Source organism: Bison bison, unplaced genomic scaffold, assembly GCF_000754665.1.
Source record: "Bison bison bison isolate TAMUID 2011002044 unplaced genomic scaffold, Bison_UMD1.0 scf7180017864375, whole genome shotgun sequence".
NCBI classification, from domain to species: Eukaryota; Metazoa; Chordata; class Mammalia; order Artiodactyla; family Bovidae; genus Bison; species Bison bison.
In genome coordinates this window covers 920,556-933,950 of record NW_011494947.1, presented here as the reverse complement: position 1 = coordinate 933,950, position 13,395 = coordinate 920,556, and the positions used below count along the sequence as shown (strand labels likewise).

Here is a 13,395-nt window from a genome sequence, read left to right as displayed (position 1 = left end):
GCCCCACTGTCAGGCTCCCAGGGATCCACCAATTTCTTCCTAGGGCCTAAAAACCCATATACACCACCAATGTTTCTAAACTCTGACCTGTGGAAGACCACTGCAACAGATGTCTGCCCATCACTTCCCACAAAGGCTTCGGTGGTCAAACAAATTATGGAAATACTGATAGAAAGGTTTCCTGGGATTCTTTCGTAGGGCTTCCCATGGTTACAGGCCTTGTCAGAACCTTTACTTGTGTGACTGTGCCAATGAATCTCCTAGAGGGGGTGGGAGTGTGTGGCATTTCCCCCACTCTGAGCACAGAATCCCTTTTTCATGGATTCTCTCTTATGGTCACTGTTAGTTAGAACACACCCTGAGAACTGCTGGTGGGGCAGGTGGATGGCGTCTGGTACACATGCACTGGCTGGTATACCAAGTGAAACAGGAACACAAGCGCTGCGGCACCCTGCAGCGCTCTGTGTGCAGGGAATCCTGGTGGGGCCTCAGTGCTCCCACCTACGACAGAGAGCTAAGAAGCCCCATCTCACGAGGATGGAAAGACAGAAACGAGTTCACGGAATGTATTTTTCAGGTTTAATTAAAAAAGAGCCTTAAAAGTCCCAGCTGGGCTTCCCTGGTGGCTCAGTGGTAATGAAACCGCCTGCCAACGCAGGAGATGTGGGTTCAGTCCCTGGGTTGGGAAGATCTCCTGGAGAAGGAAATGGCAACGCACTCCAGTATTCTTGCCTGGAAAGTCCCAAGGACAGAGGAGCCTGATGGTCGCAAGAGTCAGACACGACTGAGCAACTAAAGAGCAGCATGGTGTCTTCAGGAGAAAGGCAGATGATGATGCTTAGAAACGTGCTGGCAGAGAGGCCACCTCCTTCAGGACAGGAGCCCCGCCCTGAGCAGGCAGCACCCACCATCACAACCTCTAGAGACCACCAGCCTCCTCCTACCTCCACACCGACGTGAGTGCCGGTAGCTTCTCCCTCCCGCAAGGGTGCTGGACCTGGGACCTGCCCTTTCTCCTTCTTCTCAGATGCCAGGGACGAGAGAGTCAGGATGGTGGGGAGAGGAGGCCGGGCATGCAGGACATGCGGTTTGGAGAGCGGTCCTCTCAGGACGCCTTCCTCCTTGCCTCTCCGGCCCCCACCTTGAGGCCGAGAACCAAGGCAGGCAGACAGCTGAGGGGCAGCTCACGTCTAGCCCCTCCTCTTCACTGAGAACAGAGAGAGTTTCTTTTCAACTCACCTTCCGTGAGCGTCGCCGACAGCAAGACGTTCTGTCGTTCCTGGCACTCGGCATTCACAGCGTTGAGGATCACCGTGAGGTCCTTTTCAAAACCCAAATCCAAGATTCTGTGGTTTCAAGGAAGGAGTTTTAATCTCCATGAATACATGGAATGCTACAGGACTCCAGAAGTTTCAGTGAAGATCCAGAAACAGCCCTTTCCCTTCACCTCTCATGCTTCCCAGAAGGGCTCACCTGTCTGCTTCATCCAGAATCAGCCAACGGATCTGACGGAAATGGATGTTCTTGGTGGATTTTATATGATCCACAAGGCGCCCAGGAGTGGAGATAAGGATATTTATTCCTTTTCGGAGCCTGTTTAAAAGCATACATCACAACAGAAAGTAAATCTGACGGAGCCGCATCAATGGAAGACACAACGAAAGGGTTAAGGAAGACAGATTCATGGCCAGAGCCAAGGTGCCACAGTCTGAGTCATGATAAACATAACAACAGGTAGATACAAAGATATATTTAAGTTCTTGTTTTTCTTTGTAGTTTCTCTATCTTGCAGAAAATAACTGTAAGTGCTGAAATTCTATTTAAATCGTAAAACCTTAAGTCTCAAACAAATCTTTAATATATAACCCAATGCCCTTTATCTGATCCACAGATGCTTTCTAGAATATTCCAGATCATCACCTCGCTTATGCCAGGGACTCCCTTACGTGAATGAGTCATCCCATGTCAATGTGCTCTAATGGCGGGAAGGTTTCTTACATTGAATTCTTGTTGTAACTTCCAGGCAATGTGCCCCTCCTTGCCCCATAGACTAGGTAGAACAAATTTAACTTCTTACTCCCCAGACATCCTTTATCCCATTAGCCCACAGTAATACAAGTGTATAGTTTTCAGCTGAGTACATTTTCCAGCTGCCCTTGTCATTAAGTGGACACATGCCTATGTTCTAGCAATAAGATACGTGGAAAAAAGAAACATGCAAATCCTATCAGTACCTTTAGAAGAAGGAGGTATGGCAGGAGGCTAGATATAATGGCTGGAGCTCCAACAACTATCTAACACTATGAGGAAAGCTTGAAAACAAAAGCCTCACTTAATGGCACAAAAAACCAGGATGAACCGGGGTCCTCACGCTGGTGCATGCACCATGCCAGCCAGCTTCTTAAATGTGAAAGAGAGATTCCTCTTATCATCTTAACCTCCATATCATCTGTGGCACTGTGGCTGTTGTTTACAGTGGGGTGGAATCTCATCCTAGCCAGTATTTGAAGGTTTCACGTTTAGTACCTGCTCCTTGGTTACACATTACACACAGGGTTGGACTTAACCACTAAGCATGAGGCTACAATAAAGTAAAAACATCTTCAATTGAATGTAGACAATTTGGGATGTACTTCTTGCAACTATTTTCTATTGACACGCATGACCTATTCTAACACAGAATTATAAATAAATGTATCTGGGTATAAAAAGCAAGATGTAAAGCATCATGTAGGTTTAGAATCTTGTTTCTGTAAAATCAAACAACAAATTCCCAAACTCCCAATGTCACAAATGGGAATCTAAGAGGATGTATCCTTACCAAGGGGGACCATGGATATTGGGTGATGGGAGGAGTTGACGGTGTGAGTTAAGAAGGTAAGGAGCTGTCATTGATCACATCAAAAGGGAACCACTGGTATGCTCATCAATATTTAAAACAAATAGCACTGTTTAGAACAACCCCTCACGGGGACTCGAGCTGTCCGTACATCCTGGGACTAGGAACCACCGTCTGGGACAAGGCTCTCCCTCCCCAGGATGAGAAGGGCCAAAGTCTTACAGAAGAGGAAGACAGAGCAGATTGAAAAAGGAATTAACAACGAACAAAACTCTCCTACCTGGCCTTTTCTGATTTTCTCTTCTCTCCTCCCATTAACACTCCAGGCACAATCCAGGTAAATGGCTACAGAAAGACATCAGACCAAAATCAATGTGAAGCCCTGTTTACAGAAAACAGAGCCTAACTGCAAATTCCTGTTCCTTTAGGAAGTTGGGAGGGAGAGCTTCTCAGTGCAGGAGGCAATACTACGCAGACACAGTTCCAAGGCATTGCCAGGCCCGTGGTTATCAGCACTAACTTAAATTACAACTATTCAACTAGCTTCCAATGCTGCAAGAGAGGAATATGAGCTTTTTAAATGATTCAAGGAGCTTCTCTGCCTTTCCCTATAGAGCCTGAACTGAAAACACGTTTCAGTGAGTCTATTGCCTTTATTTTTTCCTTTTTGGTTAAGATCAAACCCAAATACAATGCTTCCTCATTGCCACCCATGATGAAAGAAAAGGAGAGATCAATTCTCATTATAATTTGGTGGGCTGGCAGGCTTTGACTCGGAAGCTTTCTCTCTCTCCATTCTGAAACAACCCCTGCTTGCAGCCCGTTAAGTTGCTTTCACTGGATCACCTTAAGGTTGTACCTGTGAAGCTCTGTAGGTAGCTTGCTAGTGACTATGATGAATAGATTATAGGAATGGAAGTACCAGGAAACACTAGTAAACTCACTAAGCCAGAAATCAGTGATTCATAGGTTTAGATCAATAAAAACCTACAAACTGTACCTGGGGAGAGCAGAGACAACCAGAAAATGGAGGGACACTGGCGTGATTCCTAGCTCTTTGAAAATAAAGAAAAGACTGTGGGATCTCTTTCCTCAAAAAGTCGGGAAAAAAAGACAAAGCTGAACTTGTGGCTTGCCTTACCTTAAGCAGTTTCTGGACAGTATCAAAGCTTTGCAGAGCCAGCTGTAAACATGAAAAAGTGAGAAAAGATGAGCAAGGTCCCGCCCTTCCTTTTCATTTATTTTTAAAAATTTAGACAGTGTGAAGTGATAAGGATGCAACCTAGGACCTCAAGCTAGGATTAAAAAAAGTCCTCTACATAGAATCTCCTTGGGAAACACATCTCGTTCTTAGGCTGATGCTGAAACCTGTCAGTTTGGAGAATCTATTTCTTGGACACACACAAACACAGTGTTCTGTGCTCCCTCTGCTGGCTCAAATTCCCAGAGTACCGTGCAGAGAGGTGCAGTCTATGGTGCACAAAGATGGAAGAAAATGAAGCAGAGTCGACCTGAATCTGGCTGCCTCTGGAAAGAGAGAATGTAGTATGTGTGAAGGGGTATGGTGACGCAGCAGGCTAGCCTTGGGGTTGCTGCTGTAGAGGTGACATGACTATTTCCTAAGGCTATGTCGGGGCAGAGCAGCAGCTAAGGACAGAGATGATCATTTCCCAAGTTTATTAAGGGGGGCAGAAACAACACAGAAACGAACAAGCCCAGTGGAAACAGAGACAGAGAAAATAAATGTAGGTTATAGCCTTTAACAACCATCAACAAAGCCTCTACGTAATCCCTTTATCCAAGGAAGATACACAGTTTCCATGTGTTTAGTATTCATGAAGCATCCCAGGGAAGCGGCGAGGTTGCTGCTGTAAAAATTTAAATAGCTCTATGCCTGCTCCTTCACTGGATGGAGCTGAGACAGGGCACTGCAGGATGTTCAAAAGGCTGGGCTGAAACCTCCATCGCCGAGATCTGTTCTCTGCAAGGAAGTGATTGGCATTTGATACAGAAAACACACATCCTGATCTGCAATTTTCTCCACAGGCAAATAAAATAAATCAGATAGAAGAGATTTCTACCAAGAAAGAAGAAAAATATCAAAAAGCTTAACTTTCAGAAACAAGCACAAAATTTAAAAAAAAAAAAAAAGTTACATTTTTAGGGTCAACTGCTTTTAATTTTTAATTAAGTTGTAAAAGAAAAAAAATGTACAAAAATGCAATTATTTTAATTCCTTTTAAAAGAAATCTATAATGTCATTAGTTTTTAGATAACAGAGAAACACTTCTCCAAAACCAAAAACTTCTGGTTTCTAAGACTACTCAAATTTTTCTTCTTGTCAGAAATCAGAGGATGGTTCCTTGGCAAAGGAAAAGAGTGTGGTGATTGGTGCAGTAGGGAGAAAAATAGTCAAAACACCTGAATTTTATTCAACGATATTGCTGAAAGAACCTGCTTATTATTAGTACACACCCCGAAAGTGGGACTGCTTACCTCTCTTGTTGGCACCAGTATCAGAGCATAGGGGCCATCACCACGCTATTGAACAGAAGAAAAGAAATGCCATGAGTTGAATGAACACAGGTCACAGGAATCTGGACAGATATTAAGGGTAGCCACTTGTAAACATGAGAGGCAGTCTTATTAAAGAAAGGGGTAAGATGGCCCACTGTGCTTGTGTGCTCACTCAGTGGTGTCCGACTCTTTGCGACCCCATGGACTGTAGCCCGCCAGGCTCCTCTGTCCATGGAATTCTCCAGGCGAGAATACTGGAGTGGGTTGCCATTTCCTTCTCCAGGGGATCGTCCCAACCCAGGGGTCGAACCCAGGTCTCCCTGGGATTCTATATCGTCTGAGCCGCCAGGGAAGCCCATTATCATGGAACAATGATCTAGAAGTTCTGACCCATGCAATCAGACAAAGAAATATGCATGAAAATGGAAAGTAAGAGGTAAAGTGGTCATTATTAGCAGATGATATTTTATCATAAAGAAAAAAAAGCTTAAGAAATCACTTGAAAATCTATTACAGAAAGACAATTCAGTCAACTAGCTGAATGTAAAATTAATATATAAAAATCAATAACCTTCCAATTCAGAAAGTTAGATGGAACCATGTTTAGGAATAGCAAAAAAAAAAAAAAAAAAACCAAAAAAAAAACCCAACATAAAAAACTACACTGCACAAAAACACAATAAAAATTTTTAAATACCTCTGAGGAACATAAAATAAAATTTAAATAAATGATTCTTGGATAAGAAGACCCAATATTATTAATAAGCTAATCTCCCTAAATCAATCCATAAATGTAATTCTAATAAAAATGTCATGAACATGCATATTTATGCATATATAAAATGTCACAAATATACATATACATGCATATAAAAATAATATACATAACCAGATAAGCCGATTTCAAAGTTCACATGGAAAAACAAATGTGCAGGAATAATCAAGATATTTCTGAACATCGTGTGTGTTAAAACAACTTAAATCCGTAGTAGCTTTTTCAAAACTGATGCTAGCACTTAAGAGATTATAATAGCAAATACAGTCCAGAATTAAATCAAATACATATAAAAAGTCAGGAAATATACAGTAAGGGGCAATTTGTATCAGCAATGAAAAGACGGACAATTTAAATGCCCTTTTAAAACTAAGCTAGAAAAATACAGTTGGAGTTAAGTTGGCCTTTTTACAGATGACATAAAACTCAGAAACTATAAAACATGAAGAATTTTATTACACAAAAAATTTAAAATTTCACGATGAAAAAGTAATACCTAAACAAAATTGAATCAAATAACATGGGGAAAAATATGCCATACATAAGAGAAAAGACCATTTCTTAGTTTATAAAGGTTTGTAATTCAATTAAAAATAAAAATAAAAAAACCATCAACTCAAACAGAAAAATGGAGAAGGGCATAACAGTTAATTTATGGAAATAATAATTCAATATATGACTTTTAAACATGTGAAAAGATGCTCAACTTTACTCCCAAGAGAAATTCAAATTAAAACTAGGACACAATATTTTTCCCGTCAGATGAGCAAAAATAAAACAGCCGACAGTGTTGATACAGGCACAGGGACACAGAAACTCCTGTACACCGTTGGTGGGAATGAAAATCGGTGAAACTCCTTTTAAGATCAATTTTGGCATTATCTACCAAATAAAAATACAAATTCCATTTATAAGAACTTCTCAAAAAGATTCATAAGTGTGTGTAAAGAAGTTGTTTAATTGCTTTGTAGAAAAATGTTGAATACAACATAAATTCCATCAATGAGGGAATGACTCAATAATTTATGGTACAAACATCCAGTGGAATACTAGGGGGCCATAAAAAAAAACCAAGCAGGTCAACACAGCAATGATAAGAAAGCATCCCAACATATTAAGTGAAGATGAGCAAGGCACAGTGCATAGCAAGCAACCATTTCTGTATCAAACAAAAACTTCAGCCAAAGTGGGGGGAACTATGCATACTCAGACTTACTTTACACCCAAAGAATATCCCTGGGAGGATAAACAAGATGCTGGTGATAAGGACCACACTATCCTAAGAGCCGTGCTATTTGGGCCAAGGGGCAGTAGAACGACTCACTGATCACTGTATGTTCTTTGGTACTCTTCAAGAAATTTTTTTAACATATACATTATATCCATAAATAACTGTAACAATGATAGAAGAAAACAAAGTAATCTGAAAAGGGTCCAGTGGTGCCCTGCATCTCCAAAGTGCTGGGACACACAGGGGAGGAACCAAAACTCTGTTAGGGAACTTCCCTGGTGGTCCAGGGGCTAGGACCTCACCTTCCAATGCAGAGGGTGTGGGTTCCATCCCTGGTCAGGGAACTAAGACCCCACATGCCTCGCGGGCGAAGAATCAAAAGAGAAAACAGAAGCAATATTGTAAAAAATTCAATAAAAGCTTTAAAAAAATGGTCCACATCAAAAAAAAAAAAAATCTTGGGGAAAAAAAAAAGCCACATTAGTGTAGAAGCTAAGCACAGATTTAGTGGCAAATTAAATTACAAGGATGGTTTTCATGTTTTGCATAGGAAATATTTACCCACAAGGAGAAAAAGATTTGGAATTCAAACTAGAGGTGTCTGTACTCAACATCTTTGCGAGACGGTGCTGAAGCCCGGGCGGGGAATGGTAAACATGTTAGTACAAGGGTATCAACACCGCAGCGTTAGAGATTCTGACATTTCAAAAGGTGTTACTACACAAAGAAGAAGAAAGAACAATCAGTTCCTCGCAAGGCAGAAGTGAGTGAGGAAGGATGGATGAGATGTTTTAAAAAAAAAAAAAAAAAGAGAGCCCAAGGAGCTGAAAGTGTGGAAACACAGAAAATTGGTCCGTTCTTATCCCATCACTACAGTAATTGAAGCCTCTGCCGGGTGCCTTGAATTCGCTGCTCCCTCCAGACGGGTTTTTAACAGGCCAGATCCGTTTACTTTGAACCACAAGGGCCTATACTGAATGTTACTTGAAATAAATTTGGGCTTGGAAAACCGTTTCTACAGAATACTTCCATCTTTAATAAAATGAGCTGTTATTGATATTAAAAAAATACTTGAGTAAATATACACGGCTGGTTAATGCTCTGAATATAAGCAATTCAGAACACTGCCCTTCATACAAGTCCACGTTGCTGACGACGAGGACACTGAGTGGGCAGGTACTGTTGCCAGGATCGGGGAAGCAGGGCTCTACTATCCAGGTGCAACGCCTTCCTTAATCCTGGCAACCCCAGGACACAGGCTCCCCATGATTCCCCCCTGGAGCATACAGGGATGGAATGATGCGCTCAACGTCTCACTCAGAGCCAGGTTTTGAGCACAGCCCCACCATGCTGTCCACTCTAGGAACACAACTGCATCTCTGCTGTCCTTAGTTCACGGGTCCAGGAAATGAGTCAGCTGCACTGGAACTGTGGGATCCACGCCAACCCAGATATACGCCCAAACCCTGCAACTTTCCAAGAAGGAAAAAACCCTCCACTGTCTACAGACATTCTCCTGGAGTATCTAAAGAGCTGAGACTTTACCACACTGACCTAATAATTCATACTTCTCCTCTAATCTGTACCGGGTACAATGTGAAAGCCCCTTGTATGAACCCCAGCACTCCAAAGTACCCAGTGGAAGAAAACACCAGTCATCCACAGGAAACAGAATCCCACTCATCCACCTCAGAGAAAACCAGTATTAGTTTGAAAAGTGTCTTTCTCATCTCTGAGTGTGCATGCACATATATACATGCGTATACACGACCATCAGTCATGAAACTGGACTATCATTATACACACCGCTTTGTAACCTCCCTTTGTTAACACGGCAAGAGTGTCTATTGAGTTCACAAAGAGATGAAGAAAATATCGCTTTCAATAACTACATAAGGTTCTGTCACTTGAATGATAGTGTAGGATTTGTTTTATTGACTTAAAATCATCTAAATAAAGTTTAAATTTGAACATGTTCATTCTGAAATAATTTCGGGCTTACACAAAACTACACAAATAGTTCACAGAACTCCCTTATCCCCTCCTCCCAGCTTCCTTATATGACATTGATTCTCAAAATCATTATGTTAAGATCTTATGGAAAAATCTGAACAAACCTTTGGGCCAACCTGATACACTGGAAATTAACACTGATTCAATATTATCAGTTAATCTATAGACCTTATTCAAATTTTGTTAACTGATTTTCTAACACGCCTTTTTCCAGACTCAGATCCAATTCAGGGCCACACACAGCACTCAGCTGTCGTGTCTTTCGTCTCCTTCACTCTGGGGTAGAGCTTTAGTATATCTTTGTCTTCTGTGACCTTAATAGTTTGAGTACTTGCCAGTTGCTGTGTAGAATGTCTTTTGACTTGGCTTTATTTGATGTTTGTGATCAAATTAGAATTGTGCATTTGTGGCAAGAAAACCAGAGAAGGACATCCTTTGTGGCTCAGAGGTAAAGAATCCGCCTGCCAATGCAGGAGACACAGGCTCAATCCCTGACCCTGGAAGATCCTACATGCCACGGAGCAACTAAGCCCATGCACCACGACCACTGAGCCCGTGCTCTAGAGCCTGGGAGCTGCACCTACAGAAGCCCTCATACCACACCTAGAGAGCAGCCCCACCTGCTGCAACCAGAGAAAAGCCTGTGTAACAGTGAAGACCCAGCACAACCAAAAACAAACAAACAACAAAAACATATGAAAATTAAAAGAAAAAAAATATATATATGAAAGAAAACCAGGGAAGTACAATTTTATCCTTCATCCCCCTAGCAGGAGACCTGTGAGGTCAACACAACCCCGCACTGGTGAGGTCCCCCGTAAGCCCGTGGATGCGGTGGTGACAGCCAGGCCCCCCACCATAAAGGTACCATCTTTTCCTCTAGTTCCTGGAAAGATAACTTGAGTGTGTAAATATCCCATTTTCCTCACACTTCAATCCGCTCACTTTCACATCTCTGATGATTCCTGCCTGAAGCAGTATCACTGTGGCATTTGCTACATGATGATGTTCTATACGAATTCACTGGACTTCTACTGTAAGGAAGGGCTTCCCCTTGTCCCATCTGTTTAGCCAATAACTCATTTGCGTCAGTCTGGACTAAAGGTGTTTGTTTTAGACTGTGGACCAGAACCCAGCACTATCGTTATTCATTCTGTCACTGCAGTAACAGGAAGGCTCGGCACACGTCCAAGTCTGCGTGCCCAAACCAAGGGAAAAGTGACCAACCGGCTCTTCTCGTCTGCCGGCGAACTACTCTGCTTCCTATTTCTATTCTCACCGTTTCCTCTCAACTCAGAATAACCAGGGTGTATTCGTGAGATTCAAGTTGGATTCTGAGATGATACTGATGCCCACGGAACACGGCACTCATGCGGCCTCCTCGGGATCCGTGCCAAGGAACCTAGTTCTGGCCCCTCTGGCCCAGGTGCCAAGTGTGTTTCACAACTAAAGAGAGGTCCGAGAAAACACAAAACACAAGGCGGCCCAACTGCCACACTCACTGATGGGGTGCTTATTTTCACTTCTACTATTTGTGCCAAATCCCTGTTTTTAATATAACGCTAACCGTTTCTGCTAAGAGGAGCTTGGCCTTTGGAGCCAAAGAGAATGGAGGCGGAGACCCAACTTCAGGTTCACTCCCCGCATGGCCTTAGGATGGTATTTAACTTCAAGTCTCCTTGTTTTTTTTCAAATTGAGGTTAACAGTAATTCCTTCCAATTCAGTGCGATTAGGGCAGTTAGCAAGCCAAGAAGATAACATGAACAAAGCATAGAGCAGCATGTCTGACACATAGGTAGCATCTTACAAATGTTCCCAGGAGACCTGCTAGAATGACTGTTACAGTTGTCTATTATTTGCTCTATTTTTTATTTTATCCCCCACTCTGGGCACAATCTTTAGATGCAACATGCTTACATAGTAAATGAATTAAACAGAAATAAGAAAACAAAGCTAAGTGAAAAGATTTAACTGCTTTGGTTCAGTTTGATGGTTTCATATGCACCATGAACAATAATAGAAAAAATGCACTTTCTTTTGTTTTTTGGCCTTGTCGAGTAGCTTGCAGGATATTTGTTCTCCAACTAGGGAGTGAACCCAGGCCCCTGGCAGTGAAACTCAAAGTCCTAACAATTGGACGGGGAACTCCCAGAAAGACAGCCTTCCCACTCACCTGTATTTTGGATTGCATTGCTTGAAGAGACTGGACCACAGGGATGCAATAGGCAAGAGTTTTACCTTTTAAAAGAGGACAAGAGGAATTAAAACCGGAGTCTGAGGACATCAGAAAACCAAAAATAGTAAAGGAAACTGGCACCGCCCTGAAGTCTGGAGATAGAAAAGTGCACTCACATTCAGGGGAAAACGGAAGTCACCTGTCTGTCACAGCTCCTAGTTCTGCTCTGTGAATGCAGTGCTTCTAATAAACCTGCAGCTTCGCTCCTTTAACGTCTAGCAAAGGAGACAATGATACTCTCCCCAAGTCTCACAGAAGCTCAGCTCAGTGAATGTCCCTAGGAACTAGAGAAGCTCCCCTCCCCAGGGTCACCTTCAACCTCTCAAAGGCGCTTCTGAAGGCAGAAGTGTCGTCTGTGGTGCTTTCACGGTCAGGAGCCAGTTGGAAGCCCAGAGCTGGCCTCCAGAATCCAAGGAGAAACCATGGATGGCAAAACCCTTGGGCTTCCGCCCATCTGGACAGTGGCTGAGCGGGGGAGGAAAGGATAGCTGACTTGCTCTTACAGGCACAAGAGGTCAGAAAAGTCCTTCCAGGCTGTTCTGGAACAAAACCAGTGTTCCATGATTGAGCACAACAACTGGCATCTGATCAGTGCGTGCTCATGGCAAGAGTGTTTCAACACCAGAAAAAAATATTCATTGCCACTGGAGTGAAGATGGACGGCTCTAGCCATAGATGGTGGGACCAGGTAGAGCCCTGGGAGGGGCGCTGAGAAATGACTGTGGAACCTGACTCCTTTCTGATCATTCCTGATTGTGGTCCCATTGATCATCCCCTTCCTTTCAGGGCTCTGATCAGAAGCAAGCACGGCCTCCCCTCCCGCCACCAAACAAAGCAGCCACCACCATCAACAGACAGCTCACCACATGACCGTGGAGGAAGGGCAGAAATCAAGTGATGACTGACCTGAGCCCGTCTGGGATCGCACGAGGGCATCTCTGCCTTCCAGCAACACTGGGATGCTCTGCTTCTGAACGCTTGGGCCGCCCGAAAGAAAGAGCACATGCTTACCTATGATGTACTACCTGCCCAGGTTTACAGGCAGAGACACAAGATCCACAGAATGCAACTGACCCAGGCTCTACGTCACCTTGGAGGTCCCCTGAACAGTCATGGGAAGGGCTGAGAAGCCTTTGATGGTTAGAAGGGCAAAACCCTAGTTAAATTTTTGAAACTTATGGGGCTGAAAAAGTTGAGGCAACCCAGAGATTGGCTGGTATGCTACACTAATTAAAAAGAAAAATGCGACCAGCATGATGACAAGCTGGAGCCACCACAAAGCACATCACGTACTCTATCTTGTGAACCAGGGAATACGAAGCAATAAGACGTTATGGAAAGATTCCCAAGCAGAAGAGGGAAAGGGGGGCTCGTGGGCCCCGCAGACAGCCAGAAATTGCTGCCGACTCTAGAAAACCAAATATGACTGCCACGGACATGGTAAGATGTGTATCCAGGTGTGTATTCCCAAACAAACAACTAAAATGACAAGGTCTTACTGCATAGTATAGGGAGCTATATTCAACGTCCTGTGATAAACTACAACAGAAAAGAATATGAACAAGAATCTACATTTATATAACTGAATCACTCTGTTATAACAGCAGAAATTAAAAATTATAAGCGAACTATATTTCAATAAAATTTAAAAGAAACTGAAAGGATATGGAAATCACATTTGATTGCTAAAACTGAACAAAACAGTAACAAAGGGGCTCATTTTCTCTTTGATGCTTTTACTAACAGCTCCTTCTAAGTGAAAGGTGACATTAAAACGTACATG

At 42.9% G+C, this 13,395-nt stretch overlaps 1 protein-coding gene across 1 annotated transcript in view; it reads right to left on the bottom strand.

Annotated features, from left to right (window-relative positions):
* DDX31 (DEAD (Asp-Glu-Ala-Asp) box polypeptide 31) overlaps positions 1 to 13,395 on the bottom strand; it is a gene marked incomplete at its 3' end in the record, with an annotated part of 74,349 nt that overhangs the window by 53,912 nt on the left and 7,042 nt on the right. Inside the window, 7 exon segments of the mRNA XM_010856771.1 lie at positions 1,240 to 1,346; positions 1,474 to 1,593; positions 3,120 to 3,184; positions 3,981 to 4,022; positions 5,336 to 5,380; positions 11,550 to 11,614; positions 12,519 to 12,589. Of these exon segments, the coding sequence (XP_010855073.1) occupies positions 1,240 to 1,346; positions 1,474 to 1,593; positions 3,120 to 3,184; positions 3,981 to 4,022; positions 5,336 to 5,380; positions 11,550 to 11,614; positions 12,519 to 12,589 (515 nt within the window).